Genomic DNA, 20,477 nt, shown 5'->3' with positions numbered 1-20,477 from the left:
AGTGTGGGGCTGGATTTCTAGGCCACGATTTCCTCTGTGGTAGATCACAACATGGGAAGAGCTCCCTGGTGTCCTACTATTGGACAAGAGTCAGCATAGTTCCTATAAAAGTTAATATCTTGGGCAAGACCTTACTGAAGCATCTTGCCTAAAATGTTAACATGTAGCTATCACTATTTCTCAGATGCTGGCTGACCATGTGTATTCCCAGTATTTTATGTTTCCATAACAGATGTCTAGTGTTTGTCGTTCTTTTTATCGCTTCAGACGATCATGGATAAGGAAAGAGGAAAAGGTTTCAAATATTTTCACCATGAACAGCAAGATGCTTCCCCACACATTTCAACATAACTGGTGCTTGAGAATATCATTCTCTATGCATACTTTGTATGTTCCGATGTAAGCCACTACACCTCCAGCTGAAAGGCTGCTTCTCTTAGCTACCAATCACTAGATTGCTGCAGCTGAAACTGGCCTCTGAAAAACAAATTAAAAAAATGGACAGACCATCCGGCATCGACCTGTGCACCGACACACCCGGCTCAGTCAACCCTCCAAAGTCCTCCTCACCAAAATCTGGGGACTTGTGCCAAAATAGGGAGAGCTGTTCCACAGAGTAGTCAATCAACAGCCCGAGTCATAATCACAGAATCATACCTTTCAGTCAATGTTCCAGACTCCTCCATCACCATCCCTGGGTATGTCCTGTCCCACCAGCAGAACAGACCCACCAGAGGTGGTAGCACAGTGGTATACAGTCAGGAGGGAGTAGCCCTGGGAGTCTTCAACATTGACTCCATAGCCCATGAAGTCTCATGGTTTCAGGTCAAGCATGGGCAAAGACACCTCCTGCTGATTACCATCTACCATCCTCCCTCAGCTGATGAATCAGTACTCCTCCATATTGAACACTACTTGCAAGAAGCAGAGTGTGGTAAGGGCACAGGTTGTACTCTGGGTGGGGGACTTCAATGTCCATCACCAAGAATGGCTCGGTAGCACTACTACTGACCAAACCATGAAGGACATAGCTGCCAGACTGGGCTTGTGGCAGGTGGTGAGAGCCAACATGAGGGAAAAACCGACTTGACCTCGTCCTCACCAATCTACCTGTCGCAGATGCATCTGTCCATGATAGCATTGGTATCAACGACCAACGCACATTGTAGAGACGAAGTCCTGTCTTCACACCGAGGACACCCTTCATTGTGTTGTGTGGCACTACCACTGTGCTAAAATGGGATAGATTCAGATCAGATCTAACAGCTCAAAACTGGGCATCCATGAGGCGTTGTGGGCCATCAGCAGCAGAATTGTATTCCACCACAATCTAACCTCATGGCCCAGCATATCCCTCACTCTACCATTACTATCATGCCAGGAAATCAATCCTGGTTCTACGAGAAGTGAACAGCATGCCAGGAGCAGCACCAGACATACCTAAAAATGAGGTGCCAACCTGGGGAAGTTGCAACACAGGAGAGCATGCATACTAAAAAGGAGAAGTAGCATTCTATAGACAGGGCTAAGCAAGGTTGGGGATGGCAAACAGGAAATTAGAGATGCATGCAATAAAGGTACAGCAGTTATCATGGGTGACTTTAGTCTACATATAGATTGGGCTAACCAAACTGGTAGCAATGCAGTGGAGGAGGATTTCCTGGAGTGCATAAGGGACAGTTTTCCCGATTAATATGGCGAGGAACCAACCAGAGAGCTGGCCATTCTAGACTGGGTGTTGTGTAATGAGAGGGGATTAATTAACAATCTTGTTGTGCAAGGCCCCTTGGGGAAGAGTGACCATAATATGGTCGAATTCTTCATTAAGATGGAGTGTGACAGTTAATTCAGAGACTAGGGTCCTGAACTTGAGGAAAGGTAACTTCGATGGTATGAGACGTGAATTGGCTAGCATAGACTGGCGAATGATACTTAAAGGGTTGATGGTGGATAGGCAATGGCAGACATTTAAAGATCACATGGATGAACTTCAACAATTGTACATCCCTGTCTGGCGTAAAAATAAAACGGGGAAGGTGACTCAACCGTGGCTAACAAGGGAAATTAGGGATAGTGTTAAATCCAAGGAAGCAGCATGTAAATTGGCCAGAAAAAGCAGCAAACCTGAGGACTGGGAGAAATTTAGAATTCAGCAGAGGAAGACAAAGGGTTTAATTAGGAGGGGGAAGAGAGTATGAGAGTAAGCTTGCAGGGAACATAAAAACTGACTGCAAAAACTTCTATAAATATGTGAAGAGAAAAAGATTAGTGAAAACAAATGTAGGTCTCTTGCAGTCAGAATCAGATGAATTTATAATGGGGAACAAAGAAATGGCAGACCAATTGAACAAATACTTTGGTTCTGTCTTCACTAAGGAAGATACAAATAACCTTCCGGAAATACTAGGGGACCAATGGTCTGGCAAGGAGGAGGAACTGAAGGAAAGCCTCATTAGTCAGGAAATTGTGTTAGGGAAATTGATAGGATTGAAGGCCGATAAATCCCCAGGGCCTTATAGTCTGCATCCCAGAGTACTTAAGTGGCCTTAGAAATAGTGGATGCATTGGTGGTCATTTTCCAACATTCTATCGACTCTGGTTCAGTTTCTATGGATTGGAGGGTAGCTAATGTACCACCGCTTTTTAAAAAAGGAGGGAGAGAAAAAACAGGGAATTATAGACCGGTTATAGCCTGACATTGGTAGCGAGGAAAATGTTAGAATCAATTATTAAAGATGTAATAGCAGCGCATTTGGAAAGCAGTGACAGGATCAGTCCAATTCAGCATGGATTTGTGAAAGGGAAATCATGCTCGACAAATCTTCTAGAATTTTGAGGATGTAACTAGTAGAGAGTGGACAAGGGAGAACCAGTGGAAGTGGCGCATTTGGACTTTCGACAAGGTCCCACACATGAGATTAGTGTGCAAAATTAAAGCACATGGTATTGGAGGTAATGTATTGACATGGATAGAGAACTGGTTGGCAGACAGGAAGCAAAGAGTAGGAATAAACAGGTCCTTTTCAAAATGGCAAGCAGTGACTAGTGGCGTGCCGCAGGGCTCAGTGCTGGGACCCCAGCTCTTTACAATATACATTAATGATTTAGATGAAGGAATTGAGTGTAATATCTCCAAGTTTGCAGATGACACTAAGCTGGGTGGCAGTGAGCTGTGAGGAGGATGCCAAGAGGCTGCAGGGTGACTTGGACAGGTTAGGTGAATGGGCAAATGCATGGCAGATGCAGTATAATGTAGATAAATGTGAGGTTATCCACTTTGGGGGCAAAAACAGGAAGGCAGATTATCTGAATGGTGACAGATTCGGAAAAGGGGAGGTGCAACGAGACCTGGGTGTCATGGTACATCAATCATTGAAAGTTGGCATGCAGGTACGGCAGACAGTAAAGGCAGCAAATGGCATGTTGGCCTTCATTGCGAGAGGATTTGAGTATAGGAGCAGGGAGGTTTTACTGCAGTTGTACCAGGGCCTTGGTGAGGCCAAACCTTGAATATTGTGTACAGTTTTGGTCTCCTAATCCAAGGAAGGACATTCTTGCTATCGAGGGATTGCAGCGAAGGTTCACCAGGCTGATTCCCGGGATGGCAGGACTGACCGATGAAGAAAGACTGGATCGACTAGGCTTATATTCACTGGAATTTAGAAGGATGAGAAGGGATCTCATAGAAACATAACATTCTGACGGGATTGGACAGGTTAGATGCAGAATGTTCCCGATGTTGGGGAAGTCCAGAACCAGAGTTCACAGTCTAAGGATAAAGGGTAAGCCATTTAGGTCCGTGATGACGAGAAACTTCTTCACTCAGAATTGAGCCTGTGGAATTCTCTACCACAAAAAGTTGTTGAGGCCAGTTCGTTAGATATATTCAAAAGGGAGTTAGATGTGGACCTTACACCTAAAGGGATCAAGGGGGTATCGAGAGAAAGCAGGAATGGGGTACTGAAGTTGTATGATCAGCCATGATCATATTGAATGGTGGTGCAGGCTCAAAAGGGCCGAATGGTCTACTCCTGCACCTATTTTCTATCCCACAATCAACGGATCAGCTCAAAGCTCTGCAGTCCTGCCACATCCAGTCGTGAATGTTGGTGGATGATTAAACTACTAACGGGAGGAGGAGACTCCATGAACATACCCATCCTCAATGATGGCGGAGCCCAGCATCCGAGTGCAAAAGGAGTTTAAAACCATCTTCAGCCGGAAGTGCCGAGTGGATGATTTATATCGGTCTGCTCCTGAGGTCCCCGCTATCACAGAAGCCAGTCTTCAGCCAATTTGATTCACTCCACGTGATATCAGGAAGCGGCTGAGTGCACTCGATACAGCAAAGGCTATGGGCCCCCGACAGCATCCCAGCTGTTGTGCTGAAGACTTGTGCTCCAGAACTAGACGCACCTCTAGCCAAGCTGCTCCAGTACAGCTATAACCCTGGCATCTATCCGACAATGTGGGAAACTGCCCAGGTATGTCCTGTCCACAAAAAGCAGAACAAATTCCAATCTGGTCAATTAGCACCCCATCAGCCTACTCTCAATCAGCAAAGTGATGAAGGTGTCGTCGACAGTGCTATCAAGCGGCAATTACTCACCAATAACCTGCTCACCGATGCTCAGTTTGGGTTCTGCCAGGACCACCTAGCTCCAGACCTCATTACAGCCTTGGTCCAAACATGGACAAAAGAGATGAATTCTAGAGGTGAGGTAAGTGATTGGCCTCGACATCAAGGCAACATTTGGCAGAGTGTGGCATCAAGGAGCTCTAGTAAAACTGGTCAATGGGAAAACTCTCCACTGGCTGGAGTCATACCGAGCATAAAATAAGATGGCTGTGGCTGCTCAAGGTTAATCATCACAGGCCCAGGACATCACTGCAAGAGTTCCTCAGGGCAGTGTCATAGGCCCAACTATCTTCAGCTGCATCATCAATGACCTTCCCTCCATCAGGTCAGAAGTGGGGATGTTCACTGATGACTGCAGTGCTCAATGCCATTCGCAACTCCTTTGATAATGGAGCAGTCCATGCCTGCATGCAGCAAGACCTGGACGACATTCAGGCTTGGGCTGATGAGTGGCAAGTAACATCCGTGCCACACAATGCCAAGCAATGACTATCTCCAAGAAGTGAGAGTCTAACCACCACCCCTTGACATTCAATGGCATTGTCAGCGCCAAATTCTCCACCATCAACATCCTGGGGGTCAGAAACAACGGGACCACCACAAATACTGTGGCAAGAGCAGGTCAGAGGCTGGGTATTTTGCAGCGAGTGTCTCACCTCCTGACTCCCCAAAGCCTTTCCATCTACAAGGCACAAGTCAGCAGTGTGATGGAATACTCGCCACTTACCTGGATGAGTGCAGCTCCAACACTCAAGAAGCTCAGCACCATCCAGGACAAAGCAGCTTGCTTGCTTAGCACTCCATTCACCACCTTAAACATTCACTCCCTCAATCATCAGTGTACTGTGGCTGCAGTGTGTACCATCTACAAGATGCACTACAGCAACTCACCAAGGCTTCTTCGGCAGTATCTCCGAAACCCACGACCTCTCCTACCTAGAAGGACAAGGGCAGCAGACGCATGGGAACACCAACAACTCCGCGTTCCCCGTCCAAGTCACACACCATCCTGAATTGGAAGTAAATCGCCGTTCCTAAATCCTGAAACTCCCTCCCGAACAGCACTGTGGGAGTACCTTCATCAAATGGACTGCAACGGTTCAAGATGGCGGCTCACCATCTTCTCAAGAGCAATTAGGGATGGGCAATAAATGCTGGCCTTGCCAGCAATGCCCACATTTCATGAACAAATACAAAAAACATTTCTAAATGGTGGTGACATTCAAACATCAATAACTTAATAGGCCAGGAATGCTATCTGTAGTGACTGGTTCTATTCCACAGCACTGTACAACAGGCATACCTGATGCAGTCATTGGACCTATTCCCCAGCATTGCATGCTAGAGATACGATGTGTTCACTAATTTGACTCCCCAGCATTTTTATACACTTTAAAAAGCATAAAACAGTACATTGTAAAATATTAATTTTTTTCCCACGTGCACGCACTAAATACGTCACAATTCAATAATCAAGAATCACATTAGCCCAGTAACCCTGGTTTGTCATTTCAAATTTAAAATGGAAGTTTATTTTTAAATATTAATTTGCTCTAACCACCTTTTTCCTGAGTCATTTCCAAATACATGTGGAAAAATAGTTGCTTTAATAACATACTTAATGGGTGATCACTTACAATATCTTCTATGATTTCTTTTACTGCAGCCACAAGAAGAATGAACAACAGCGGGACCAACGTTGTGTAACGACCAGTAGGAGAAACATCAGGGATTTGCTAGACGAAAGAGGGAAATAGGATATAAATATACGCATTATCTTTCTGCTAAATATTCTAATTACCTTTCACATGTATGCAAAATGTTACAAAACACTAGGGAATTAACATTTGGCTCAACTTACATTCAGGGATTAGCTCCAGAAAATTGCAATCAGATGCAGTGGAGGATGTCGAGAGAGGTGGTAGTGATGTAGAGCTGGGCGTCGTCAGTGAAATCTGACGTCGTGCTTTCGGAGGATGTCGCTGAGCAGCAGCATTTAGATGAGAAATACGAGAGGACAAAGATAGATCCTTGGGGGACATCAGAGGTAATGATGTGGGAGTGGGAAGAGAAGCCAGTTCAGGAGATTCTCTGGCTATGACTTGATAGGTAAGCATGGAACCATGCGACGGCAGCCCCACTCAGCTGCACAACAGAGAAGGGGCCATGTCAAAGGCTACGGACAGGTCGCGAAGGACGAGAAAGGATATTGCACCATGATCACAGTCATAGGATATAATTTGTGACTTTGATGAGGTGCATTTCAGTACTGTGGCAGGGGTGGAAACCTGATCCGAGAGGCTCAAACATGGAGCTGTGCAAGAGATGGGCATGGATTTGGGAAGTGCTAAGACGTTGAAGGACTTGAGAGGTTGGAGCTGGGGCTGTATATTTTGAGGACAGAGGGGTCAAGGATGCTTTTTTTTTATATAAAAAAAAAAAGAGGTGCTGATGGCAGATTTGAAAGGGAGGTAGACAGTGCCAAAGCAGAGAGAACCATTAATATCAACTAGCAATCTGGTAGACAAGGCAATTTCCAATAATTCGAATCAGCAAAACCTCACGAACAAAGTTTTCTAATTTTTTTTGGTGCGCGGCCCAGTTAACTTGCTGCGCAGCCCATTCAATTTTCTGCGCATGCATGGTTATTTGCAATAGAAAGTCAATGAGCAGCCTGCGCGGGATCTCCAGACCGCTGTGCGGCCACGGCGTAGCTTAACGGGAATATTGCTCACAAAGCAGATAAATCTATTTATAGTAGTGTTGCTTAAGGGATAAAATGGTGACCAAGACAAAGGAAGAACTCTCCTGCTTGTCTTCAAATAGTAGCATGGGATCCTTTATGCCCAATTGAGGGGGCAGATGGGACATCTGTTTAACATCTCATCCAAAAGATTACATCTCCGACAGTTCATCAGTACTGAACTGGGGGTCAGCCTACATCAAGCTTAAGGAACACAAATACCACAGATGAATCTGCCCGGCAAGGGAAAGGAATATATTATTTAAAAAAAAACTTATTTTGTAGTAATGAAATGCATCTGTGTCATATCAATTTCAGTTTAGTAATTAGGTTGCCTTCTTGATGTCATCAAAATATAACTATACTTGCTGCCATTTTTAATTATTCAAAATTGAGGAACACAAGACTCAATCATAGGTGTACAAATTGGGTCAGAGGGGAACTTACTGTACGTCTTCAGATTTCTGCATTTGCCGATTTACTTGCCTGCCACTTCTGTTGCTGTATACTAATAAAATAATATTTTTGGGAACAATAGCATTGTTTCAAGTAGCTGGCACTGTCTTTCAGATGTTACAATATAGAAAGAAAGCTGCATTTATATATCACCCCATTACATCTTCAGGATGTCACAAAGCTCTTCACATCTTTTAAAATGTCTTGTAAAAGACTAATTATGTAGACAAATGTAAGCACCATTTTGTGCACAATACTGTACCACAAACAGCAAATGTGACAAATGATCAGTTGATGTGGTTTGTTTTAGTGCTGTTTGAGGGAGAAATGTTGGCCAAGTTTCCTTCACAGAACCAAGTGCTGGACCCACAATCCTTCAGGACTCGCCTAATGACTTACCAGCCAATCTGGTTCATTAATGGGGCCCATCACAGGAAAGTAGGAAAGTACACCCTATATCAGGCAAACAAAATCTCTAAGTGTATAAATTTCAAACTGGCTTAGTTTGGAAACTTTAGTGATGGGTTTGCATACATAGAATTGTAGAAGGATTACAGCACGGCAGGCAGCCATTCGAGCCCATGCCGGCTCTCTGCAACAACATCTCAGCTCATCCCACTCCCCCACCCTTTCCCCGTAGCCCTGCAAAAAAAATTTCAGGTACTTATCCAGCTCCCTTTTGAAAGCAGTGATCCACCACCCTTGCAGGCAGTGCATTCAAGATCCTAACCACTTTCTGCGTAAAAAAGTTGTTTCTTATGTCGTCGCCTTTGGTTCTTTTGCCAATCACCTTAATCTATGTCCTCTGATTCGCCAATGGGAACAGCTTCTCTATCTCCGCTGTCTGAACCCTTCATGGTTTTGAACACCTTTATCAAAGCTCCTCTCAACCTTCTCTGCTCTAAAGAGAATACCAGCTTCTCCAATCTATCCATGTAATTGCAGTTCTTCATCCCTGAAATCATTCTCGTAAATCTTTTTTTCACCCTCTCCAAGGTCTTCACATCCTTCCTAAAAAGTGTGGTGCCCAGAATTGGACACAATACGCCAGTTCAGGCCAAACCAATGCTTTATACAGGTTCAACATAATTTCCACACTTTTGTACTCTATATCTCCATTCATGAAGCCCAGGATCCCGTAAGCTTTTCCAAGTGCTTTCTCAACCTGCCCTGCCACCTTCAACAGTTTGTGCACTTATACCCCCAGGTCTCTGTCCATGCACCCACTTTAGGATTGTACCTTTTAGTTTATATTTACTCTCATTCTTTCTACCATAATGTATAATTTCGCACTTTTCCGCGTTAAATTTTATCTGCCGCGTGTCCGTCAATTCCACCAGTCTATGTCCTCTTGAAGTCTATCACTATCCTCCTCACTATTCTTCCAAGTTTTGTATTATCTGCACATTTTCAAATTGTGCCCTGTACGCCCACATCCAAGTCATCAATATATGTCAAGAAAAGCAGGGAGTCCTAGAACCGACCCCTGGGGAACACCACTGTATACCTACCTCCAGTCCGAAAAACAACTGTTCGCCACTACTGTTTCCTGTCACTCAGCAAATTTCATATCCATGCTGCCACAGTCCCTTTTATTAAATGGGCTTCAATTTTGCTGTCAAGCCTATTATGTGTCGAATGCCTTTTGGAAATCCATGTGCACCACTTCAACCGCATTGCCCTCATCAACCTGCTGTTACCTCATCAAAAAACTCAGTTGGTTAAACACGATTTGCCTTCAACAAATCCATGCTGGCTTTCCTTAATTAATCCACACTTGTCCAAGTAACTTAATTTTGTTCCTGATTGTTTCTTCAAGCTTCAGGCACAAGCACAAGTTAGAACCCTCAAATAGGTCAGGGTCATTAGTCCAACTAATTTCTGGTCAGGGTGGTATATAAAAAATGATGTGCTGTAGCATCATTTAATAGTGTAAACATTTCTTCTTTCAATGTGCATTATCTTACACGTATTAAAATCTTCCCTATACTGGCCCTATTTGGTGTCATTAGCAATCGTACAATATGAATTATAAATAGTGTGAACAGCAGAAAATCCAGAGCATTGCTAAGGATTACATAGGCTATACAGCATAGAAACAGGCCATTCAGCCCAACCAGTCCATGCCAGTGTTTATGCACCACTCGAGCCTCCTCCTGTCTTTCTTCATCTAACTATCAGCATAATCCTCTGTTCCTTTCTCCCTCATGATCTAATCGCCCCTTAAATGCATCAATACTATTCACCTTAACCACTCTCTGGTAGCAAGTTCCACATTCTCACCACTGCCTGGGTAAAGAAGTTTCTTCTGAATATCTTATTTTATTTCTTGGTGACAATCTTATATTGACGGCCTCTAGTTTTGATCTTCGCCACAAATGGAAATACAGTCAGCTGTGGATCAGCGGGTAACACACTTGCCTCTGAATCAGAAGTTTGTGGGTTCAAGTCCCACTTCTGGGACTTGAGCACATCAATCTAGGCCGACACTCCAGTGCAGTGCTGAAGTGTTGAAGGTGCCGTCTTTTGGATGAGACGTTAAACCAAGCCCCCATCTGCTCTCAGGTGGATGTAAAAGATCCCATGGCACTATTTCGAAGAGCAGCAGGGGAGTTATCCCCAGTGTCCTGGGGCCAATATTTATCCCTCAATCAACATAACAAAAATAGTTTATCTGGTCATTATCACATTGCTGTTTGTGGGAGCTTGCTGTGTGCAAATTGGCTGCCGTGTTTTCTACATTACAACAGTGACTACAATTCAAAAGTACTTCATTGGCTGTAAAGTGCTTTGAGATGTCCGGTGGTCATGAAAGGCACTATATAAATGCAAGTCTTTCTTTCTACTCTACCAAAACTATTAATAATTTTAAATACCTCTATTCCGTCACCCTTCAAGTCTTCTCTTTTCGAGAAGAGACCCAGCCTGATCATCCTTTCCCAACAGATATACCCACAGTCCTGGTATCGACCTGCAGAATTCCACCAGGTACTTCATGCATTCAATCCCATCACTTCCTGCTTTCTGTTAAACTGGTTTTCAATCAGGTTAGTTAATTTGCCTTTAATTCCTAGTTTTACTGTGCAATTTCATCAGTTATTCTAGACATGTATATAGGATTAGAATACATGAACCTGCAGTATCCCGCTCCACCATGGAAGCATCTCATTGTTGTTACATTCTCATGACTGAGTAGCTTAAACACTAATCTCGCAATCAAGTTCAAATTATATGGTTACTTACTATTCTAACAAATTGGCTACAGCCTATATTACAAGTTGTATGAAAATAACATCTTCAGGAAAGGACAAAAAAATTGTACAACTCAGACGACTTAAATTCAGTCAGCATATCACAAAAATCAGGAAGACAACCTCGACTACCTTCGTTTGAGGACAGGGAGAAGGGCGAGGAGGGAGGAAGGTTTTTCAGCAAAACATTCTAGAATAAATTTTATCAATATCTAAAATGCGAGAAACTATTTATAAACTATTATAACAATCATTGTGCAATTAAATAAGCTTACCTGGAGAAGAGCTATGAAAAGGAAAAAGGAATTGGCTGCTCTTCTGAACTGTGAGTATAGGAACCTTGGCAGGAATGTAAGCGGATTGTATTTTGCAGTGCTAAAGAGAAACAAGAAAAAAAATATTTCACAGACTTTAGGCCAATGTTTTCTTATTAGAATGGCTTTCAGATGATGCAATATATATGCTGGGGAATATCTCCACCATCATAACAAGCTCTATTTGCATACAAATGCAAATGAACACATCAAGTATTGATTATTTGTAGGATTGAGTATGTATGGATGAGCTTTTACAAAGAACAAGAGGATGAACAAATGCTATATTGCTCTGTGCAGGAACTGTTACGTTCAATGGAAAAATTATTGAATTGATCCGCGAGCCACTTCACTTAACAGGCAATAATAGTCAGTCTTCAGCTCACAATCTGATTAGCGCACCGTATTTTGCAACTTATGAAAGACATTTTAATAATGCATTAACCACACCTGCTCTCTGCAATATTACTGACTTGTCTTCCAATACATACTGCAAAATCATATTGTCACCTGCAGTTCATAATCATTTAAATATGCAGTTGATAGCTTAAATAGGTTGCTGCTGCTTTGTGGTTCTTAAGAGCGGAATGCTGAGCAACATATTGTAACACAAGTACAAATTTTTATGCAAAGCTTTGGATCTAGTCGAGCTCTGAAATTAAACTAAAGGGTGATACTAGATTACCCCTTTATGTCGTCACATCATTGGAGATCAAATATGAAAGATAGGTTAGCTGCATTGGAGCATGTTTATTCTTCAAATAAACCTGCATTCTTTATACACTAAAAACTTGGCCACATTTGGCTGGTTCTAGGGAAAATACATGCTAAACATGCCCTTTTTGTTGAATAATTCAACAAAGTCAACATGGATTTATGAAGAGAGAATCATGTTTGACAAACCCTACTGGAGTTTTTTGAGGATGTAACTGATAGAATAGATAAGGGAGAACCAGTGAATGTAGTGTATTTGGATTTTCAGAAGGCCTTTGATAAAGTCCCACATAAGAGGTAACTGTGCAAAATTAAAGCACATAGGATTGGGGGTATGTATTAGCATGAATTGAAAATTGGTTAACTGACAGGAAACAGGAGGGGTAGAGGGGTAGAGATATATATATTAAAGTGTGCGTGTGTATATAAAAGGTGCATGCGTGTGCACGTATATAAAACGTGCGCTGGCGCGCGTGTATATATATGTGCGCGTGGGCATATATATAAAGTGTGTGTATATATAATGATTTGGATGAGGGAACCAAATGTAATATTTCCAAGTTTGCTGATGACACAAAACTAGGGGATTGAGAGTTGCGAGGAGGATGCAAAGATGCTGAAAGGCGATTTAGATAGGTTGAGTGAATAGGCAAACATGGCAGATGCAGTATAAATGGATAAATATGAAGTTATCCACTTTGGTAGGAAAAACAAAGACAGTATTATTTAAATGGTGATGGCTTGGGAAGTGTCAATGTACAGAGGGACCTGGGTGTCCTTGTACACCAGTCATTGAAAGCAAACATGCAGGTGCAGCAAGCAGTTAGGAAGACAAATAGTATGTTGGCCTTCATTGCAAGAGGATTCGAGTACAGGAGCAAGGATGTCTTAATACAGTTATACAGGGCCTTGGTGAGACTGCACCTGGAGTATTGTGTGCAGTTTTGATTTCCTTACCCAAGAAAGGATATACTTGCCATAGAGGGTGTGTAGCAAAGGTTCACCAGACTGATTCCTGGGATGGCAGGACTATCATAGAAGAGATTAGGTCAACTAGGCCTGTATTCCCTAGAGTTTAGAAGAAGAATGAGAGGAGATCTCATTGAAACGTATAAAATTCTGACTGGGTTGGATAGACTGGATGCGAGGAGGATGTTTCCCCTGGCTGGGAAATCAAGAACAAGGGGTCACAGTCTCAGGATACAGGATAGGAAATTTAGGATCGAGATGAGAAATTTTTCACTCAGAGGGTGGTGAACCTGTGGAATTCCCAGCACAGAGGGCTGTTGAGGCCAACTAACTGAATATATTTAAGAGGGAGATAGATAACATTTCTAGACACAAAAGACATCAAGGGCTATGGGGAAAAAGCAGCAATATGGGGCCCAAGTTTCCACTCAATAAAAAACGGGCGCCCCGCCGAGCTGGGCGCTCGTTTTTCGCGCCGGAATACTTGTGATTCTGGAGCACCCTGCAGCTCCTTGTCTGTTTGGCGCGGCGCCCAGGGGGGGCGGAGCCTACACTCGCGCCGATTTTGTAAGTGGGAGGGTACCATTTAAATTAGTTTTTTTCCTGCCGGCAACGCTGCGCATGCGCGTTGGAGCGTTCGCTCACGCGCAGTGTGAAGGAAACATTGGCACTCGGCCATTTTTGTAGTTCTTTGTAGCTGTTTAGTTTTTGAACATTTTTTAATAAAAGCACATTGCCATCAGCACTGAAGGCTGCAGGAAGCCTCAGAAAGTTGAGGCAGCCGTTTCCCGACGACCTCCCTCTTTTGCCGTCGGGAAATGGCTCCTCAATTTCTGAGGCTTCCTGCAGCCTTCTGTCTCCTTCCCTCCCTCCCGCTGTCTGGAACGGCTCCCCCCTCTGCGTTCGGTCGCTCGCCCGCCGTCTGGAACGGCTCTCCCCCCCCACCTCCCCGCGTTCAGTCGGTCGGTCGGTCCCCTCCCTCCCTCCCCCATTTGGTCGGTTCCCTCCCGCCCGCGGGAACGGCTGCCTCGGTTTGTGAGGCTTGCTGCAGCATTCTCCCTGGCTGAAGCACTTTCACACAGGTAGGAAGATGGTTTATTTAATCTTTTCTTTGCTTATAAATTTTTATTCAGGTTGGATTTATTTGTATAAGTATAAATAAGGATTTATTGTAGAATTTAATGACTTCCCTTCCCCCCCCCCCACCCCCCCCACCCCCACCTCGTTCTGGACGCCTAATTTGTAACCTGCGCCTGATTTTTTAATGTGTAGAACAGGTTTTTTTCAGTTCGACAAAAATCTTCACTTGCTCCATTCTAAGTTAGTTTGGAGTACGTTTTCACTGTGGAAACTTTCAAATCAGGCGTCAGTGGCCGGACACGCCTCCTTTTGAAGAAAAAATTCTGTTCCAAAGTGGAACTGTTCGACCTGACTAGAACTGCAGAAAAAAAAATGTGGAGAATTGCGATTTCTAAGATAGTCCGTTCTCCACCAGTTGCTCCTAAAAATCAGGCGCAAATCATGTGGAAACTTGGGCCCTTAATGTTGAGATAGAGGATCAGCCATGATCATAGTGAATGGCGGTGCAGACTCGAAGGACCGAATGGCCTCCTCCCACTCCTATTTTCTATGTTTCTATGAATGATGGCATAATTCTGAGCAGCGACATCAGTGAGCTTTCAATCCCATGCTGTTTAAAGCCCCAAGACCTGCACAATGCTACTAGTTCATTTCACAAAGGAAAATCTATGCTTTACTTTCACAATGAAAGACCCAAGCAAACTAAAACCAACCAACCTAACCACAGATCAAAGGGGATGATTGAGGGGGATTGCAGTGTCATATCGATCAAAAAATGAATAGACCTCCGACAAAATAAGATAAATCCTCCTTCTACATTTAAGCATCCTTCACACATGGTAGGAGCTATATCACAGTACAAGACTCAATTAGAAAGCCCCACTGAAGCTCAAATACTTGTATTCTGCTAAAAACAATGTACATCTCAGCCTTGTGCACTGGGAATACAGTGAATTCGTGCATGTACTAAAATTAAGCCAGAAAATAATGGGTTCATGAATTGGGCATACCTCAATTCTCAATATGCAAAGCTCTGTGTCACGTGCACTAAAGAGGAACATTTACCCACTTTAAGCATTTTACAGATTTAAACAATCAGAGCTCTATACAGTTGCTTTACAAACATGGGCAAATGAGGAATCATCTATAGAAGCGAAGCAGCTTTGCTGGACCCCTAAGCTTTTTTCCAACCAGGGTGAAAGTGAAATATGCACTTCTCCACTTAGCACTGAAATAATATTTTACTCTGTCTTCTTGCCAGAGACAAGTAATGGCATGAAATGTCTAAATTCCTGAATTATGTAAACATAAAACAGCTCAATATGCAGTCACACAGTGGAATCTGTCACCAGAAAATGGTATCGTAGATAAGAGGAGGAAACAATCTCTTTACTTGAATAAAATGGGTAAATTACTTTAAGAAATCTCAGGCGAATCCCAAGTACAACCCTAGTATTGACCCAAATCAAATAATGGTCATCCTAAACTTGGGAGCTTACCAACTCTGTGAGCTAAAGCTAATGCTAATAAAACTGCAGTTGCACCATTTGTTAAAATTTATCGTCAGGGTATGGGTGACCCAGGCAAGGCCGGTATGTGTTGTCCTTCCCCAGTTGCCCGAGAGAACGTGGTGGTGGGCCTTTTTGAACCGCTGTAGTTCATTTGGTGAATATATTCCCAAATGCTGTTAGGTAGGGAAGTAGTAAACTATGAGCAATATTATCTGCCTTCCTACTGATGTTCTTAAATGTTTGCATTATTTTTCAAGATCATTTGATTTTGAATACAATGGGCTAGAAGCCATGTACTTGAATTTTCATCACCACACACAGAATTCCATGCTGTGATCACAAGGCTTATTAACCTAAAGGTCTCTGCTAATTTCTCAATTTAGAGAATATTAATTTAATTACTTGAAAGACCAATTTACCTCTGACATGTGCCAAAGAACTGATTAAGATAATTAGGGCAATAATCTATTAAGTGCATCTTGCTTTCATATTCAAAAAGAGATCTGAAGGAATGTTTTTCCATGGCCTTATGGTAACCTGATCTAGGATGAAATGGTTTGCTTGTTGTATGTATATAAATAAAATAGTGCGTGACAGTGACCAAGAGAGACTGATATTATTTTCGACCTGGCAGTCAAAATCAGGAACTTCATATGGGTAAACTGTAGGCACCTATATCCCATGTCACTCTGGTGCAACAGATGACAATGAAATTAGGTTATTAAAATATTACATGATACATGAGCTACTTTTCTATTAAGAAAAATGATGCAAAAAAAAGTTAAAATAAGAAATTTCAGGGTCATTCTTTTCAAACTGCATGCATTGAATTTCTCATCTAGCTATACTGAGGCGGTTTGGAACTTTGCTCCCTTAACTAGTAACGTCTAATTTAAAAATGCACATTTAGCATTGTAGCTGTGATTTCCCTCAACCACCATAATGTGGAGGGCATAAGAACTAATTAACAAGTGTGGGGCCACTTCAACAGCTAAAATGCATGAGAAAGTGGCTATTATTAAAGATACATACAGAATCATCTTGCAGCATAGTGTATAATTGCATTCTGGATTTGTGCAATATATGCTCATGGCTTCAATGCACCTCAGAAAAGTTCCTAATCTTAGCTGAATAGTACAGGAAAAGTATTGATTGGAGGGCAAGAGAAGAGTTTCCCTAGTGGGTAGAATAGTCAAGGATATACATAAACACAAAGATGACAAGTCAACTGCTTTCACACAGTTGCAAAAACATCTATTCGGCAGCATGTTTTCTTTATGTCTGGGAGGAAAGAAAAATAGGAAGACAGAGACCTGGAAATAGAGGGAAAAATAACACTTTATAAAAATGGAACAGTAAATTTTCTAATAATCCACTGGCCCTAAGCAATGATCATAATGATCCATATGGATCAGTTCATGAGATTTAATCTCTAGTCTGTGCTAGTTTATCTCAGCCAGAGTGGCAGCTACACCTGGCCTCAATGCCCTGATATATTGGGTTTTGGGGGGGGGGGGGGAGAGGGGGCGGTGCGATGAAGTGTTTCCACTCTTGATTGCTATCTACAGAGCACTGCTGAAAGTGGCGAAATGTAGATGCAAGGTTTGGAGAGAAAAATGGCACTCACTTGGCTGGTACCCATTACATCATGTTACAAGAGGCAGCAGTGTCTAGGCTTGCACATGAATAATGGCTGATTGAACAAGGTACTGAAGGGCACCTGGCTACAGTAAAACTTTACCACAAAGAATCAGCATCTTCAGAAGAAATGTGAAGGTGATAAAACTGGCGTGAAACTCAAAAGTAGTAAACAATGAGGATTATAGTAACAGACTTCAGGAGAATATAGACAGACTGGCAAATTGCCAGATGAAATAGAACACAGTGAAGTATGAAGTGATACATTTTGGTAGGAAATACAAGGCGAGGCAATATGAACTAGTCTAGAACTAGGGGACAGAGTCTCTGGATAAGTAGTCGGCCATTTAAGACTGAGATGAGGAGAAAATTCTTCAGAGGGATGTGAATCTTTAGAATTCTCCACCCGGTGCTCAGTCATGGAGCATATTCAAGGTTGAGACAGATAGATTTTTGAACTGTAGGGGAATCAAGGAACATAGGAATGGGGCAGAAAAGTGGAGTTGAGGTCGAAGATCAGCCATGATCTTTGACCTGAAGATAGAAATGGACTGGTTAAGGGCGCAAAAAAGTGCAAAATGGAATTCAATCTGGGGAAGTGTGAGGTAATGCATTTGGGGAGGGCTAACAAGGCAAGGGAATACAGAATAAATGGTAGGACACAGAAGTGTACAGGAACAAAGAGACCTGGGAGTGCATGTCCACAGAACCCTGAAGATAGGATAGGTAGGTATGGTGGTTAAAGTCATACGGAATACTTTCCTTTGCTAGCCAAGGCATAGAATACAAGAGCAGAGGGGTTATGCCAGAACTGTGTAAAACATTAGTTAGGCCACTGCTAGTGTACTGCATACAGTTCTGGTCACCACATTACAGGAAAGATGTGGCTATACTAGAGAGAGTACAGAGGAGATTTACAAGGATATTGCCAGGACTGAAGAAATATAGCTATGAGGAAAGATTGGATAGGCTGGGGTTGCTTTCTTTGGACCAGAGGAGGCCGAGGAAACATTTAATTGACGTGTATAAAATTATGAGGGGCCTAAATAAGAGTGGCTAAGAAGCATCTATTTCCCTTAGCAAAGAGGTAAATAACCAGAGGACAGATTTAAAATAATTGGTAGAAGGATTTGAGGGAAGTTGGAGAAATGTTTTCACCCAAGGTCTGGAATGCTCTACCTGAAAGGGTGGTCGAGGCAGAAACACGCATCACATTTAAAAAGTACTTAGCTATGCACGAAGTACCATAACCTGAAAGGCAATGGAAAGTGGGATTGGTTGGATAGCTCTTTTTCAACTGGCGCAGACACCATCTGCATGTTGCACCAGAGTGACATGGCCTCCTTCTGTACCGTTAAGATCATTGAATCATAGAATTATAGAAATTAACAAATGGCAGGGCAAACACGAAGAGCCATGTGGCCTACTCCCGCTCTTAATTTTTATGTTCTTAACAAAATGGCACAATTTTAAAGGGGTTGAAGGAACAGAGACACCATGGAGTGTATGCACACAAAGCTTTTGAAGGTTGCAGGACAAGTTGAGAAGGCTGTTAAAGAAGCATATAGGATCTTTGGCTTTATTAATAGAGGGAGTACAAAAGCAAGGAAGTTAATCTTTATAAAGGCGGTTGGCAAAAGAACCAAAAAGATGACACGAGGTTACATTTTTTTTCTTTTAAATTTAAAAAAAAAGAGAACGAGTTGCACTGCCCGAAAGGCTGGTGGAAGCAGATTCAATAGTAACATTCAAAAGAGAATTAGATAAATATTCAAAGGGGAAAAAATGATTAAACTATTGGGACCAATTGGATAGCTCCACCAAAGAGCCAGCACGGGTACAATGGGCCAAATGGCCTTCTGTGCTGTATTATTCTATGATTTCATAAATATTAAAATTACACTGCAATTTTCTAACTTCTACAGAGGTTCCTTTATACACACACACACACACAGTTGATTAGTTACTAAAGACTTGGGTAAATCAATGTGGAAGTGCTCCTGCCCAAAAATGCTTGCCATTTTTCCAGGGTTCTTCTAAATTTGTGGTGGACAAGGGGAATCCACATGGAAATTCACTGCTTTAATGTTCCATCCCTCAATGAGAAATAAAATGCATCAAATTTGCATTCAACTCTGCCATGTTTCAATAGATACATGGGCTATTAGTAGGTATTATATTTTTTCTTGAGAAATATTACTACCTTTGGTCAATTGCATACATTTACTATTTATTAAATCTTAGGAGTTAATGGACAAGGAAATCTTTATAAAATAACATAAGAAATAAGAACAGGAGTAGGCGATTTGCCCCTCGAGCCTGCTGTGTCATTCAATAAGATCATGGCTGATCTGACCATGGGCTCAGCTCCACTTCCCTGCCCACTGCCCATATCCCTTATCATTCAAAAATCTGTCCATCTCTGCCTTAAATATATTCAATGACCCAGCCTCCACAGCTCTCTGGGACAGAGAATTTCATAGATTTACAATCCTCAGAGGAAATTCCTCCTCATTTCAGTTTTGAATGGGCGGCCTCTAATTCAAATACCATGTCCCTTAGTTTGAGTATGCCTGATGAGTGGAGATATCTTCTCTGCATTCACCTTGTAGAGCCCCCTCATTATCTTGTTTCAAGATCACCTCTCATTCTTCTGAACTTCAATATGTATAGGCCCAACCTATCCTTGAAAGTCAACCCCCTTATCTCCGGAATCAACCTAGTGAATCTACTCTTAACAGCCTCCAATGCAAGTATATCCTTCCTTAAATACGAGACCAAAACTGTATTCAGTACTCTAGCTGTGACCTCACCAATACCCTGTACCGTTGTAGCAGGACTTCTCTGCTTTTATACTCTATCACCCTTGCAATAAAGGCCAACATTCCATTTACCTTCCTGATTATTTGCTGTACCTACATACTAACTTTTTGTGTTTCATGCACAAGGACCCCCAGGTCCTTCTATACTGCAGCACTTTCTCTCCATTTCATTTATTTTGATTTTCCATTATTTCTGCTAAAGTAGATAACCTCACATTTTCCCACATTATACTCCATCTGCCAAATTTTTGCCCACTCACTTAACCTGTCTATATCCTTTTGTAGATTTTGTCTGTCCTCAATTTGATTTCCAACTCATCTTTGTATCAGCAAACTTGGC

General features: G+C 42.4%; 1 protein-coding gene across 6 annotated transcripts in view; it reads right to left on the bottom strand.

Annotated features, from left to right (window-relative positions):
• The window catches only part of atp8a1 (ATPase phospholipid transporting 8A1), a 509,869-nt gene that overhangs the window by 397,606 nt on the left and 91,786 nt on the right, over window positions 1-20,477 (bottom strand). For 5 of the 6 annotated variants that reach the window (XM_070870244.1, XM_070870234.1, XM_070870228.1 and 2 more), the window contains exons 3-4: window positions 11,365-11,464; window positions 6,277-6,375 (exon numbers count right to left, since the gene is read on the bottom strand). In XM_070870244.1, the coding sequence (XP_070726345.1) occupies window positions 6,277-6,375; window positions 11,365-11,464 (199 nt within the window). Of the gene's footprint in view, window positions 1-6,276; window positions 6,376-11,364; window positions 11,465-20,477 lie in introns of those variants that run through there. The other variant, XM_070870247.1, reaches the window with a different exon arrangement.

This window comes from Pristiophorus japonicus, chromosome 2 (genome assembly GCF_044704955.1).
Source record: "Pristiophorus japonicus isolate sPriJap1 chromosome 2, sPriJap1.hap1, whole genome shotgun sequence".
Lineage (NCBI taxonomy): Eukaryota > Metazoa > Chordata > Chondrichthyes > Pristiophoridae > Pristiophorus > Pristiophorus japonicus.
The sequence above is the reverse complement of the archived record's forward strand: the minus strand, read 5'-3'. Positions and strand labels throughout refer to the sequence as shown.